General features: G+C 38.8%; 1 protein-coding gene across 1 annotated transcript in view; it reads right to left on the bottom strand.

The window, feature by feature from the left end:
• ST6GALNAC5 (ST6 N-acetylgalactosaminide alpha-2,6-sialyltransferase 5) overlaps nt 1-16596 on the bottom strand; it is a gene marked incomplete at its 5' end in the record, with an annotated part of 94272 nt that overhangs the window by 30413 nt on the left and 47263 nt on the right. The window contains one exon of the mRNA XM_081325495.1: nt 16074-16115. Within this exon, the coding sequence (XP_081181621.1) occupies nt 16074-16115 (42 nt within the window). The remainder of the gene's footprint in view (nt 1-16073; nt 16116-16596) is intronic.

Below are 16596 nucleotides of genomic sequence, written 5' to 3'. Positions count from 1 at the left end.
CAACATGACAGTTCAAAAAATACAGACTTATTTTGCATGGTTTAAAATGGAATAAAAACATAGGGCAATGGAAATTGGCAGTAGTAAAATTAATACTGACAAAGTGCTCTGCATCATGTATCTGTGGAATCCACTCATCTCTTTTCAGTAAATTTTACAGTAATTGCTTTCAGATTCAGTAATAGTCCTAACATTATTTTAACAGTTCAGAATCAGAGAGAAAAAAACCTTGCTTTAAATTGCTTGGCTACTCTATTTCAAGAATGATTAGCTATTTGAGATATTTAGTTTAACATGCCTCTCCAGTTTGCCAGTTGTGTTCCTGACTGATACAATTCTGAAACTGCCCAACTAATATATATTATTACACATGTATTATTATTATTGATTTAGAAAACATAAAAACTTCCCAATATATTTATGTCAATCAAGACAACATATGTTCAATTAAATTCAAGGTTAACTAGGAAAAAATGTAAATATGTAAACATCATTAGAAGATTAAAAACATTACATAATTTTCTATCCAATCATGTAAACACTTCCTTAACCAAAAAAGTAAGAAACAAGAAAAGTCAGTGGAAAAGAAAATCTTGGAGAGGAAGTAAAAAAAATCCTCAAGAGGTAAAATATTGACATCCTGAAAGTGACTGTGATAAGTCCTTTCTATTGTTCCAGCCAATTGTGCCTCATCTAAGGCCGCAGGGAAGTCCATAAGAAATATAAGGAGACAGCAGAATTATCTAAGACAGGGTGTCAAACTGGTGGCCCGCAGGCCAGATACGTCACGTGCCATACCCACCCCGGCTCTGCAAAGGCAAAAAACATCGCGATACATCACGATATGTCACGTGACGCGATTGAGTTTGACACCTGTGATCTAAGAGAAGTATCTTCAATCCTAGTTTTATTATATTCACTTCCAAGATACTACATTAAATGCAATATGGACAGAACAATATACGGTCTTTGTTACCTTTGTATCTTACTTAACATATCTGAGAGGCTACTATAATTCTGTCATATATATTCAAGTAACTGCTAGCAAATGATAAAACAATACCCACTGCATGAGCTTATCTAATACATTTCAAGAACTCCAAGTGGGAGTTCTATTAGATGGGAAAATAAATTAAGCTCAATGAATACTACGTTTAAAATTCACACTAACACATGGGGACAGTCTGACAAGGTTAAACAATTATGGAACTACAGAGAAACATCAATTATGAAGTTAAAATTGGATTCACCCTATACTTATAATTCAGAGTCTTGAAAGGACATGTTCTTACTAATTAGCATGGATTATACAATATAATAAATAAGGTTCTACTGAAATGCAACTTGAAAATATATCAACATAATTTCTGCCACCATTTTGGCTGATTACTTAGAGGAATAGAAATGTTACAAATGTACAAATTTATTATATGTAGACCTTTCAATGACTGACCTCAGAGATCCTTGACCAATTAAACTTAGGAAATTTTTGTACTCTGCACAGTGGTCAATGTACAATACTAGAACTGTCATAAAGTGAGAATTATTATGACTTGCTATCAAATAATATGCAAAATGAGAAAGTAAAATTTAGCTTTTATAGCATGATGGTGACATATGTATTTAAGGGCGGTATAAAAATTTAATAAACTTAAACTTAAACTTAACTTAATGTGATAGCAACTACTTATAACCATTATTTTTATACTTGTGTATTCTAAAACTATCATTTTTGTTTAGTTTTCTACACAAAAAAATAATAATGGTTTATTACTAACATTCAGATATAGCCAGTGCTTTTTTTGTAAAAGAAAAAGGTGAGGACTTCCGGTGGCTGCGCGGCGCCGGAGACAGCCTTCCCGGGCTGCCCGCGGCTCAGCTGAGTAATTTTCACCCGAAACAGCGCCGATCAGCTGTTCGGGTGAATTTGAAGCCCCCTCCTCGGGAGAAGAGGAGGGAGTGAGGCCCCAGGTAGGGGTCGAGTTCTCCGGGGCCGCCTGAGCTCGTAGCTTGGGCGGCTGAAGGATTGAACTCCCCCGTAGCCTGGGTCGCTCCCAGCTGGTCAGCGTCTCTGCTCCGGATTTCTTGGAGCAGAGCCAGGCGTTTGCGACCACCCCTGCCTGAAGGAAGGACTATGGAATAAAAGGAGCAGGCAGAGCGGTACAAGAGGAAAAGGTGAAGAGGATTATTATATTTTACTCTCGAGCTTGATGGACTTTTTAAACTTAAAGTGAAAGTGCGTCACAAGTGAAAGTAAAAGATGGCGGCTAAACCTCCCCCAAAAACTCTTCGGAGTGGTGGAACTTCTCCGGTGCAACAATCATCATTGCAGGCGTTGCGTCCTCCTGATGTATTGACACCGAAGGATTTACAAGATGCTCTTGAAAAACATGCCCAGGTAATTTTGGAATCAATGGGTGATAAATTTGCACAGATGGAGGAGAAATTGGAGAAATTGGAGGAGAGAATGGAAGAGAGGATGGAACAGAAGTTCAGTGTGATGAAGGTAGACATTTTGTCTTCAGTGCATAAAGTGGCTGAATGTGTGGAAGATCTGGATGAAAAAGTGGAAGATTTGACTCAAAAGAATGCCATATTAGAAGCAAAAGTATTGGAGAATGAAGATTTAAGAGACAAAATGGACAGAGAATTGAGTCTTGCTCAATATTACCAGATGCAGTTTGCTGTTAGAATCAGAGGCTTAAAAGAGAATATTAAGGAAGATCTAAAGCAGCTGATTTCTGAAGCTCTGGAAGTGGTATTGAATCAGCCAGCATCTGAAATAAAGGGAGGCATGGATAAAGTGTTTCGTGTTAATTCATGGATTGCTAGACAGAGAAAGCTGCCTAGAGATGTGGTGGTTTATTTTGCAAAGAGGGAAATTAGAGATGAAGTTATACAAGCTGCCTATGATTCTAAAGTTGTGATTGCTGATCAAGAAGTTTTGGTTCTAAAAGAAATTCCTCCAAAGATTTTAAGGAGAAGGAAGGATTTTACATTTCTTGTGCAAGAGCTCAAGCAACGAGATATAAGGTTCAGATGGGAGATCCCAGTTGGGTTGATGGTGATGCATGAAGGTAAAAGGTACCGTCTGGTTACTGTGATGCAGGCGCGTGATTTTTACAATAACGTTTTAAAAGCAACCCCATTATCACTTCTGGAAGCTGCAAAGAGATCTGGAGAAGGAGAACATCAAGAGGCTGAAGATGGACAGACAGAGGAGAACGGTGCTGGAGGAGATCAAGCTACAACTTCTTTGGATGATCCTAGAGACCAGAGGGTGACGCGTGCTGCTTTAAAACGATCAAAAAAAATAAAAGAACAAGATCAGCAGAAGTCTATGGAACTTCCACAACGTACTTACAGCCAAGCAGTGGGAGGAGCACGGCCTAAAAAAGATAGTCCTATCAAAGCAGTGCTCCAAGAGCTTTGGGATGATATGCATGACAACTAAATTTTTAACTTGGAACGTTAATGGACTAAATTCACCACAGAAGAGGAAGAAAGTTTTTCAATATTTAAAACAATTCAAGATAGATGTTATATGTTTGCAAGAAACGCATATTAGGGTTGTGGATCAAAAGTATTTACCGAACTCAAGGTTGGGTACGCAATTTGTTGCTTCTGCAATGAATAAGAAAAATGGAGTGGTTGTTTATGTTAAAAGTGCTTTAACAGCAGACTTAATTGAAGCAGATAAGCATGGAAGATACGTTATGATAGAGCTGCTGCTAGAAGGTAAAAAGACGCTTTTAGTTGGATTATATGCTCCTAATCAACAACAAGCTGACTTTTTTAGTTTACTTCATACAAAGCTTACCCAGTTGGATTATAAATCTTTTATTTTTATGGGGGACTGGAATGGTGTTTTGGATGTACAGATGGACAAGGCTGGAGCTTTTAAGCGCGTCCCAAGTCATGCTAGACTGCCTAAATCCTTTTTTGAAATGAAGGATGACTTGGAACTGCGAGATATTTGGCGCGAGAGACATTTGCAGGAAAAGGATTATACCTTTTTTTCTGACAGACATCAATCTTTTTCTAGGATCGATTTTATTTTGCTGACTAATGATTTTTTTTAAGGACTAAGAAGGTGAAGATTTGTGCAAGAACTATTTCTGATCACAGCCCAGTTTGGCTAGAGATTGATAAGGAGAATAGAGATAGACGCTCGTGGCGCGTAAATGAGAATTTGTTTAGAAATCAGAGAAATGTGGAAGAATGCAAACAGCGGATGAAGGATTTTTTTGAAATGAATATGAATAAGGGTACCTCTATGGACATGGTTTGGGATGCTAGTAAGGCCTATATGAGAGGGGTGTTGATATATATGAATAATAAACATAGACGTGCTGTGGAAGCTAGGAGGAAAGAACTGGAGAATGAAATAAAGGAAAAAGAAAAGGCTTTGATTTTGAATTCAGAGGATGTGAAGACTAAGTAGGTTATTAAACTGTTAAGAGGACAATTTGATAAATTAATGGCTGACCAAGTGGCAACCAATTTGCGGTTTGCCAGGCATAATACCTTTTGCAACGCCAACAAACCAGGTAGATGGTTAGCTTATAGATTGAGGAAAAAGCAAAGGGCTTCTAATATAGACAAAATTGAGCATAAAGGAAGGGTTGTGTTTCAACAGGACTTTATCAAGGATGCTTTTGTGGATTTTTATTCTAAATTATATGCTAAGGAGAAGATTAATGAAAAAGACATTGATATATATTTGGAGAATGCTAGCATCCCGGTTCTTACGCAAGTACAAAAAGAGGGGATTAATCAATTAATTACAGAAGAAGAAATTTTTACAGCAATTAAGGAATTGAAGATGGATAAAGCACCAGGTACGGATGGTTTGTCTGCGGCTTATTATAAAAATTTACAATTAGAGATGATGAAACCGTTAAAGGAACTGTTCCAGACAATCCAGAGGGGGGGAAAGGTGCCACCGTCTTGGAGAACAGCTTTTATTTCCTTGATTCCGAAGGAAGACCAAGATGCTACTCAAGTTAAAAATTATAGACCGATATCGCTTTTAAATACAGATTACAAGATATTTGCTAAGGTGTTGGCTAATAGACTGATGAGGGTTCTGCAACAGGTGATTCATGGGGACCAAACGGGGTTTATTAGTGGTAGGCAAATGAAAAATAATGTGAGGCATATAGTTGATGTGTTAGAGTTTCTGGAAAGGAACAACCAGATCCCTGCGGTGCTAATTTTTCTAGATGCTGAAAAAGCTTTTGATCAATTGAATTGGCAATTTTTGATGAAAGTTTTAGACAAAATGGATTTTGGGGAAAATTTTTTACAACCGATTAGGGCACTATATCAAAAACAAACTGCCCGAATTATAGTTAATAATAGTTTGACAGAAGTATGTAATATTGAGAAGGGCACAAGGCAAGGGTGTCCGTTATCGCCCTTGTTATTTGTGTTAACATTAGAGATATTATTGGTTAAAATACGGAATTCGGAAAAAATTAAGGGTATACAAATTAGAGATCAGGATTATAGATTGAGAGCATTCGCAGATGATCTGGTTGTTACAGTGACCCAGCCAGAGAACTCTGTTGTGGACCTGATGGAGATAATAACACAATACGGGAAGGTTTCTGGATTTAAAGTTAATATACAGAAAACCAAAATTCTGGCCAAAAATATGACAGTTTCGCAAAAGGCTCTCTTAGAAGGATTAACTGGATTTGAGATTGTTAAAAGGGTTAAATATTTGGGGGTGCTTTTGTCGCCCTCTAATACAAAGTTATATAAAAATAATTATGAAAAACTATGGGGGAATATTCAAAAAGAATTGGAGAGTTGGGAAAAATTGCAATTGTCCTTGTTGGGACGGATCGCAGCAGTGAAAATGAACGTCCTGCCTAAATTTCTATTTTTATTTCAAATGATACCGATTCTTAAGAAAGATTCTAATTTGGAGGAATGGCAGCGAGGTATCAATAAATTTGTTTGGGCAGGGAAAAGGCCACGAGTTAAACTTAAGATTATGCAGGATACTCGTGAGAGAGGTGGTCTTAAAATGCCTAATCTTAAACTATACTATGAAGCTGCTGCATTAGTAGGAATAAGTGATTGGATTAATTTGACACAAGAGAGATTATTAAATCTTGAGGGCCACGATTTGTTGTTTGGCTGGCATGCATATTTGTTGTATGACAAGAAGGTAGACAATGTGTTTAGAGTGCATATTCTAAGACAGGCATTGTTGAGAGTTTGGAAGAAGTATAGACATAAGCAAGATTGTAAAATACCACTGTGGGCAATTCCAAAACACGCAATAGAAAATATACATGCTGGTTTCAAACATGATGTGACTACGTACAAGGAGATTCTGAGCTTGGAAAGAAATGTCTGGAGTTTGAAATCATATAGCCTCTTGCGAGAAGAGAAGGTTGTTCAAAATTGGTTTCAATATACTCAGCTACGGGCCAGGTGGAAAGAAGATCAGAAAATTGGTTTTACAATGACTGATGAAAATTTGATAAAGCAAATTAGAAATCAGGGTCCAGCACATATCAAACGGATATATCTTGCATTGATAGAAATTGACTCAGAAACAGAGCTTGTTAAAGATTGTATGATTAAATGGGCCCAAAATATCCAAGAAGTTGTTACAATGGATACGTGGGAAAGGATTTGGGTGAGGAACGTAAAATTTACACAAGCTCAAAATCTAAGAGAGAATTTTTATAAAATGTTTTATAGATGGCATTTAGATCCCAAAAAGCTTGCAAGTATGTATCCGAATTATCAGCCTAAATGTTGGAGGTGCGGTGACGAAGACGCAACATATTTTCACATATGGTGGACTTGTAAAAAGGTTAAGGCTTTTTGGATAAAAGTCTGGTGGAACATGCAGAAGATTTTTAAACAGAGGATAAAGTTTTGTCCGCAACTTTTTTTGTTGGGAATAATTACAGATGCAACAGTTGTGGACACTAAGTTGATGTTGAATTTAATTACGGCAGCAAGACTCTTAATAGGTCAGTATTGGAAGAAGGAGGAATTGCCGACTATAGAAGAATGGACTTTAAAGGTTTCTGACCTGGCAGAGATGGCAAAGATATCGGCCTATTTGAAAGATCATTCGCAAGAACGCTATATTATGGAGTGGAGAAAATGGATTGAGTATATCCAGAACAAATATGGGACTAAAAAGTTTCATGTAGCATTTGAATAAGTCTTTCCTTCTTTTCTCTTTTTTTTTCTCTTTTTTTATATATTTTATATTAATAGTGTTTGTAGTTATCCTATATGAGCTAGAGAGTGATAGATTTTAGAGTTTATGGTTGTTAGCATATGGTTGTTTATGATTCTTTTTTTTTTGTTTTTTATACCTTGTATTTAGCTCTGGGAAGTCGGGGGGAGGGGGGAGGGGTAAGGAGGGAGGGATAGGGGAGGGGTAGGGGGGTTTGTTAAAGATAAAATGTATAATAAAACTTTTCAATAAAAAAAAAAAAGAAAAAGGTGCCGGAACTCACACGTCATACAACCCGCCTTGCCTACCCTACAAGGCTCCATCTAAAAAAGGTGCCGGAACTCCGTTCTGAGCGTTCTATGAGGAAAAAAGCCCTGGATATAGCTCTATAAATGATCATTTGGCCTTACATAAGTCAGTCTTAGGCTTCTCAATTCCTTTTCCTCTATTCAACATTCAACCCTTTCCTCTCAACAGCTTTACTGGAAATGTGTATTATTTTAAACTATTTGCAGTTTATGTGTAACCCCAAACCCAATATGCATACTCAACAATGCCCACTCAATGAAGTTTACTATAAACTGTGATTTATGAAATCGGTTTGCTTCAATAAATTGTATTTATTCATTAAAACATCAGAATGTGTATGAATTCAAAATGCTAAACCATAATTTTGTATTATGCTCAAAGTAAGCCCTGATCTGTTCTGATAGATGAAAATGCAAACGATCTGCGAGCTCCAGCAATGAAACTTTAAATCTAAACTTTTAAATATGAAGATTAAACTAATGACAACAGTACAGCAACTGAAATTAGCCTTAGAACTGAAGAAGCTTCTTGGATGAGAAGCGAAATGTTTTCAAGATAAAACCAAGAAAGTCCAGTTGCCTTTTGTAAAAAGCATCTTTGGGGCAACCATAACCTGGATGACTGAGATAACTGAAACTGAAGATACTAAGGATAGCTTTTCTCTTTTACAATCCACTAAGGAACCAGCAGTCAAGAAATACAGGTGAAACTCGAAAAATTAGAATATCGTGCAAAAGTTCATTTATTTCAGTAAAGCAACTTAAAAGGGGAAACTAATATATGAGATAGGCTCATTACATGCAAAGCAAGATAGTTCAAGGTGTGACTTGTCATAATTGTGATGATTATGGTGTACAGCTCATGAAAACCCCAAATCCACAATCTCAGTAAATTAGAATATTGTGAAAAGGTGCAATATTCTAGGCTCAAAGTGTCCCACTCTAATCAGCTAATTAAGCCATAACACCTGCAAAGGGTTCCTGAGCCTTTAAATGGTCTCTCAGTCTGGTTCAGTAGGAATCACAATCATGGGGAAGACTGCTGACCTGACAGTTGTGCAGAAAACCATCATTCACACCCTCCATAAGGAGGGAAAGCCTCATGTGGAAGGGAAAAGTGTGGAAGAAAAAGGTGCACAAGCAGCAGGGATGACCGCAGCCTGGAGAGGATTGTCAAGAAAAGGCCATTCAAAAGTGTTGGGGACTTTCACAAGGAGTGGACTGAGGCTGGAGTCAGTGCATCAAGAGCCACCACACACAGACGGATCCTGGACATGGGCTTCAAATGTCGTATTCCTCTTGTCAAGCCGCTCCTGAACAACAAACAACGTCAGAAGCGTCTTACCTGGCTAAAGAAAAACAGACCTGGTCTGTTGCTCAGTGGTCCAAAGTCCTCTTTTCTGATGAGAGCAACTTTTGCATCTCATTTGGAAACCAAGGACCCAGAGTCTGGAGGAAGAATGGAGAGGCACACACTGCAAGATGCTTGAAATCCAGTGTGAAGTTTCCACAGTGTGTTGATTTGGGAAGCCATGTCATCTGCTGGTCTTGGTCCACTGTGCTTCATTAAGTCCAGGGTCAACACAGCCGTCTACCAGGAGATTTTGGAGCACTTCATGCACCAAGAGCCTTGGTGGAGCAGTGGGCTAATGCCTCCTTAAGTAACACCAGCTGCCTGCAATTAGTGCAGGTTCGCATCCCACCAGGCTCAAGGTTGACTCAGCCTTCCATCCTTCCGAGGTAGGTAAAATGAGGACCCAGATTGTTGGCGGCAATAAGCTGACTTTGTAATAATGCCGCTTGGGGGGTGGGAAGCCCTAATAAGCAGGCATATACATAGAATGAAGGCTATTGCTAAGCACATTGATTTGTGCTTTAAATTGTAAGCCGCCCTGAGTCTTTGGAGAAGGGTGGGATATAAATGGGATTAAAATTAAAATTAAATTAATTCCTTCCGCAGACGAGCTTTATGGAAATGCTGACTTCATTTTCCAGCAGGACTTGGCACCTGCCCACACTGTCAAAAGCACCAAAACCTGGTTCAATGACCGTGGGATTACTGTGCTTGATTGGCCAGCAAACTCGCCTGACCTGAACCCCATAGAGAATCTATGGGGCATTGCCAAGAGAAAGATGAGAGACATGAGACCGAACAATGCAGAAGAGCTGTAGGCCGCTATTGAAGCATCCTGGTCTTCCATAACACCTCAGCAGTGCCACAGGCTGATAGTTTCCATGCCATGCCGCATTGAGGCAGTAATTGCTGCAAAAGGGGCCCAAACCAAGTACTGAGTACATATGCATGCTTATACTTTTCAGAGGTCCGATATTGTTCTATGTACACTCCTTGTTTTACTGATTGCATGTAATATTCTAATTTTCTGAGATTGTGGATTTGGGGTTTTCATGAGCTGTACGCCATAATCATCACAATTATGACAAATCATGGCTTGAACTATCTTGCTTTGCATGTAATGAGTCTATCTCATATATTAGTTTTCCCTTTTAAGTTGCATTACTGAAATAAATGAACTTTTGCACGATATTCTAATTTTTCGAGTTTCACCTGTATGCCACTACCTAGTATTTGGTAGGTTAGCTATGAAGGCTTCGAAAAACTATTCAGGTACTCTGAGGTGCATATATGTACAAAGATCTGAATTGCACGGGCAGTGGTTTGTATATGATACTCTGTGTAAGCAAAAGTTGGACTTTGAAAAAGCAATATGGAAGAGTAATTATGTTTTTGAACTTTGGTGTTGGAGAAGACTCCTGGGAATACATGGGTAATACAAACAAATGGGTCATAGAGCAAATCAATCAAAGTTTTCATCTGAGGCACAGATAATGCAGCTCAAATTATCACATTTTCAACACATTTACACAGTCCTTGTTTTGTTTCTTGATTATATTGGAGTAGAATTTTGGGGAACTGGATAAATTCATAGTCTTATCTTCCATCAGTGTCTTCTAGTCATGATCGTTTTTAACTCCATCACGTAACAGAACAAAATAGGATTCAGTAACAGTGGCAGAGACACATGAGCCAAAAGACATTACTGTTTTGATGAGTCTCACAGTGATTTGGATTAGATTGGATATAAGCTTTTCACCATGAGGAAAAAAGAAATTATAGTCCAGATAGAAAACTCGACTATGTTGGAAAATAGGTTAAGATATCAACTGAATAACTGAAGTTTACTATAATCAACTAAATTTTACCAGTAAGAGAATAGAATTCTTTATTGGCCAAGTGTGGTTGGACACACAAGGAATTTGTCTAATAAAGTTTGAAATAGTTTCCAGAAATGAATCTGCTTATGTTCCCATGAATAAATTCAGCAAGATCATGTTTGTATGTATTATGCCTTAAAGTATCACATACCTCACCTCATCTAAAAAAAAAAAAAAGGAAAATCACATAGAGTTTAATGAGAATGATTACTAGGTACTCAGCAATAACAATTATATAGGAACAATAGGAAAGCAAATATTTAAAATATATTTACTACTGGATGTAGAACTTTTAAAATACTTCGTGCTGAAATGGAGCACATAGACTACTTTATATCTATTTTATTTATTTAATTTTTTTTGTATCCAGCCTTTTATTATTTTTACCAATAACACAAGACATTAAACATCTCCAATATACCTTCCTCCTGCTATTTTCCCCACAACAACAACCCTGAGAAGTAGGTTGGGCTAAGAAAGAGTGATTGGCCCAAACCCGCCCAGCAGCTTTCCTGGCTACAGCAAAACTTGAACTCACAGTGTCCGGCTTTCTTCTAGGCTGGTGCCTTAACCATTAGATCAAATAGGCTATGTGCACAACTAATGTATAGTATAGAATGCGGCTCTTTGAGCTGTCTCCTGCGGCTCCCAGCCGCCCGGTGCGCGCGCACCTCTTCGAACGGGCAGTGGTGCGCGCGCACCTCTCCAAATGGAGAGTGGCACCGCCCGTTTGGAGAGGTGCGCGCGCACCTCCCCGAATGGGCGGAGGTGCGCGCGCACCTCCCCAAACCTTTGGAGAGGTGCGCGCGTACCTCCGCGCGAACGGGCCGCGGCGTCGCTCTTTGAGGACGCTGCCGCGGCCCGTCTGCAAAGCTGCCGAAAGCGGCAGCTTTGCAGATGGGCCACGGCAGCTTCCTCAAAGTTCGACGCCGCGGCCCGTTCCGAGAGGTGCGCGCGGACCTCCCCGAATGGGCGGAGCTGCGCACGCACCTCCCCAAACCTTTGGAGAGGTGCGCGCGTACCTCCGCACGAATGGGCCGCGGCGTCGCTCTTTGAGGACGCTGCCGCGGCCCGTCTGCAAAGCTGCCAAAAGCGGCAGCTTTGCAGATGGGCCACGGCAGCTTCCTGAAAGAGCGATGCCGCGGCCCGTTCCGAGAGGTGCGTGCGCACCTCCCTGAATGGGCGGAGCTGCGCGCGCACCTCCCCAAACCTTTGGAGAGGTGCGCGCGTACCTCCGCACGAACAGGCCGCGGCGTCGCTCTTTGAGGACGCTACCGCGGCCTGTCTGCAAAGCTGCCGAAAGCGGCAGCTTTGCAGATGGGCCACGGCAGCTTCCTCAAAGTTCGACGCCGCGGCCCGTTCCGAGAGGTGCGCGCGGACCTCCCCGAATGGGCGGAGCTGCGCGCGCACCTCCCCAAACCTTTGGAGAGGTGCGCGCGTACCTCCGCACGAACGGGCCGCGGCGTCGCTCTTTGAGGAAGCTGCCGCGGCCCGTCTGCAAAGCTGCCGAAAGTGGCAGCTTTGCAGACGGGCCGTCGCCGTCGGGCAACCGGGAACCGGTTCCATCTCACTTTTAAAAAAAATGGCAACCGCGTGTGTCCGCGCATGCGCGTGCATGGACACACGCGCGCGGCTCCCAGTTTTTTTAATTTGTGATGGAACCGGTTCCCGGTGGCTCTTTTCCTTTTTTAGGTTGCCGACCCCTGGTATAGAAATATGTGTATAAATATATACTGTATATGTAATACAGTTTATTCTCAAATAGTTTCTATGCATTGACTCCTCAAACTATAGTGCTTTCTTCCCTAATGGTTTGGATACTGACAGTTTCTTAAATGCTAAAGAAATGAAAATTGCTAAAACCAAATCCACGTTTTTCACAAGATATCCATGGTTCAAGAAAACATATCTAAATGTATTTTCTTGAGCAGCAATTCTCATTCAACAGAAATCACTAACAGCTGTATTTTAGACATTTGAATGTAAAGTTAATAAAGGAAACCAGAAATTTCTTGTCTTCCAGTACACTTTGAATCCCCGAAATAAACATTGTCACTTTCATATTGTCAATCAGTTAATAATTCTTACATTCTGCCTTCGCAATAATTTGTACTCTTTTCAGTCTTTTATATTACATCTTGAAATATTTATGGCTCTTTTTAATATAAAACCCTAGTAAGACTACACCTGGAATAGTGCAGCCAATTTTGGTTGCCTTATCACAAAAAAGATGCTGAGAGTTTGGGAAAAAAATCAGAGAAGAGCAACTAAGATGACCAAAGACCTGGAGACTAAAACATACGAAGAACGGCTACGGGACTTAGATTTGACTAGTGTAAAGAAAAGAAGAAATAGGGGAGACATGTAGCAGTGTTCCAGTATCTGAGGGGCTGCCACAAGACAAAGAGGGCAGATGAAAGGACGAGAAACAATGGTTGGAAACTGAATAATGAGAGAAGCAACCTGGAATTTAGGAGAAACTTCCTGACAGTGAGGACAATCAACCAGTGGAACAGCTTAGCCCCAGAAATCGTGGGTGCTCTATCACTGGAGATTTTTTAAGAAGAGACTGGACATTCACCTGTCTGTGATGGTATAGGTTCTCCTGCTTTTCTATTCTTAAAATTATGTTTGTTGGTTTTAAATCTCTATGCACCACCCAGAGTTTTTGTCATTAGTTTGATAGTAATATAAATGATTTAAATAAATGAATGAATAAATAGTTCTTCACAATTTGTTTAGTTTGAATGATAGCATTTGATGACTGCAGTTGATCTGAATGAAATTTACTTTCATATGCTGAAAACAGCTTAGTTGCATTCTTTTCTGGTAAAAAAAACACCTTTGTGCTATAATGCTGCTGCTAAAAGAAAGTAAAAAAAAATCCTACAGGAACATTTGACATTTATTAAAAATATATACAAATATTTTAGGACTTAGATTCACATCACCATGAAGAATCTTTGTTGCTATTTGAATATCAGATTAACCATAAACTTAGTTCTTAAAACAGCTTATCAATTTATCTTTTATGCCAATTTTATCTATTCTGAAAGGAAGAACCAATTTAGGTATATGCAATAGTCAAGCTTGTGAATGCTTTACAATTAACTCAAGGTGTCTCCAAAAACAAAGAAATAATAATAATAATAATAATAATAATAATAATAATAATAATAATAATAATAATAACAACAACAACAACAACAACAACAACAACAACAAATAATTTAAATATGGCGTGGATTGATTACAAGAAAGCATTTGACTCATTACCCTACAGTTGGATTAATGCGTGTTTGGAAAACTTTGGAATCAGCAAAAAACATCTGTACATTTTTGAAAGCAAATATGCAAAAATGGAAAACAGTTCTAACAGCAAATGGGGAGAACATTGTTGAAATCAACATCAGACGAGGAATCTTCCAAGGGGACTCACTTTCACCACTACTGTTCAACATCGCATTAATTCCATTGACAATAATATTACAAAACACAAAACTGGGATACCACATATTAAGCCAGCATGGCAAGATAAACCATCTACTCTACATGGATGACTTAAAACTCTATGAGAAAAGCCACACTGAACTTGAATCAATACTCAACACAGTTCAACTGTTTAGCAGAGACATCAGAATGGACTTTGGACTTGGAAAATGTGCTATATTATCCACGCAGCAAGGAAAAATGGGAAAAATAGAAGGAATAGAACTGGGAAACGGAAGCATTATGAAAGCACTAGCAAAGGATGACGGTTACAAATACCTAGGCATATTGGAAGCAGATAACATCTTGAATGTAAAAGTCAAAGAGTCAACACAAAATACATCAGGAGAGTCCGCAAAATACTAAAATTAAAGCTGAATGCTGGAAATATAATTAAAGCCATTAATACATGAGCAGTCCCAGTGATACGTTACCCAGCTGGAATTATCAAATGGACTTTGGCTGAATTGGAACACCTAGACCAGAAAACACGTAAACTTTTGAACATGCACCACATTCTACAGCCACAAAGTGACATCGACAGGTTGTACCTGCCAAGAAGAATAGGGGGCAGAGGGCTACTGCAAATCCACCAAACTACAGAAGAAGAAAAACGAAGTTTGAATGACTATGTGAATCAAAGTACAGAAAAATTGCTGCAGGCTGTGAAAACAGAGAGCATTATAAAAATAACAGAAACAAAGGCAGAATATAAGGAAAAATGGCTAGATGACAGATTAAATAGATGGAAAACCAAAGCTTTGCACGGGCAGCATTTGAAAAACATTGAAGGAAAATGTGACAACAACTTGACATGGGCATGGCTTAAGATGGGAACCATCAAGAAACGGAAGGCTTAAAACTGGCTGCTCAAGAACAAGCACTACATGAAAGCAAAGATACAAAAATCTACTGACAATCCAAATTGCCGACTTTGCAATGACAAAGTTGACACTGTTTCACATTTAATATGTGAGGGCAGCAAAATTGCGCAAACTCGATTACAAAGCTAGACATGACTGAGTTGCTAAACTAATCCACTGGGCATTGTGTAAAAAATACGACTTGCCTGTGTCCAAAAAGTTATGGGAACATAGGGTGGAAAAAGTTGTTGAGAATGAGAGGGTGAAGATCTTGTGGGACCTCTGAATACAGAGAGATCGCCATTTGGAACACAACACGCCAGATATCGCAGTCGTAGAGAACCGAAGCATACAGTTGATTGATATTGGTGTTCCAGGAGATGCCAGAGTCAAAGAAAAAGAACTGGAAAAAATTATGAAATACTGTGACCTGGCCATCAAAACTGTGTGATTATGGATGATAAATGTAACAGTGATACCCATTGTTATCGGGGCACTGGGAACTATGTCCAAAAACTTTGCAAAATACATCAAGAAATTGCAGCTTCCTGCAATAACTCCAGCAAAGCTACAAAAAACTGCACTACTTGGAACATCTTACATTTTAAGGAGATACCTGGTTGATACCTAGGATGCTGGCAGCAACCCGTGTCAACCATTAGTGCCAGTCAATCATGTATAATAATAATAATAATAATAATAATAATAATAATAATAATAATAATAATAATAATAATAATAATAATAGGAAGGTACCTTGGAGGTCATCTAGTCCAACCTCCTGCTTAGGCAGGAAACCCTATACCATTTCGGACAAATGGCTGTCCAGTCTCTTCTTAAAAACTTCCAGTGTTGGAGCATACTGTTCATACTGATCTACCTGTTCTTAGACATTTCATTGATTAGATGCATATCCTGTCATGACAAAGTCCTAATTATTATTTTTATTTTCCGCAAACAAACATAGTTGCATGTTGTGCATTTCTTCCTTCTTTCCAGCCTGATCTAAAACAAACCCAAAAGGATTTATTTTAAACACATAATCCAAACATGTTTCTTCTTCTATTCTCAGAGGCTCTTAACAAATTAATTCCATTTTTCAAATATGACATATGAGGACTATTTAAGCTTGTACAGTGTCAATTTAGCTACAATTCCTGATAAAGAAAAAAAAACTTTGGGAAAAAGGTTAAAAACCTGTTTTTTTGTTAAGCCTGTCTCCAACCTCCAAAAGATAGATCAAAATCAATGGATATTTTACATTTTTCATATGTATAAATTACTCAATGATCTATTTCAAGGGTTGTAATTTTTAGGAAAATTATTTACATAGGGATATAAAGGCTTCATAGAAAATTACAACAATGCATACATTAAAAACATTTTGATAATAAACACTGTAAATGTTACAGTGTAAAGGTTTTTAGTGCTTTACATATGGATGACTCAATATGCAACATTCCTGCAAACAATAAAAACACTTATA

Source organism: Vipera berus (assembly GCF_964194415.1).
Source record: "Vipera berus genome assembly, chromosome: 3".
Classification (NCBI taxonomy): domain Eukaryota; kingdom Metazoa; phylum Chordata; class Lepidosauria; order Squamata; family Viperidae; genus Vipera; species Vipera berus.
The sequence above is the reverse complement of the archived record's forward strand: the minus strand, read 5'-3'. Positions and strand labels throughout refer to the sequence as shown.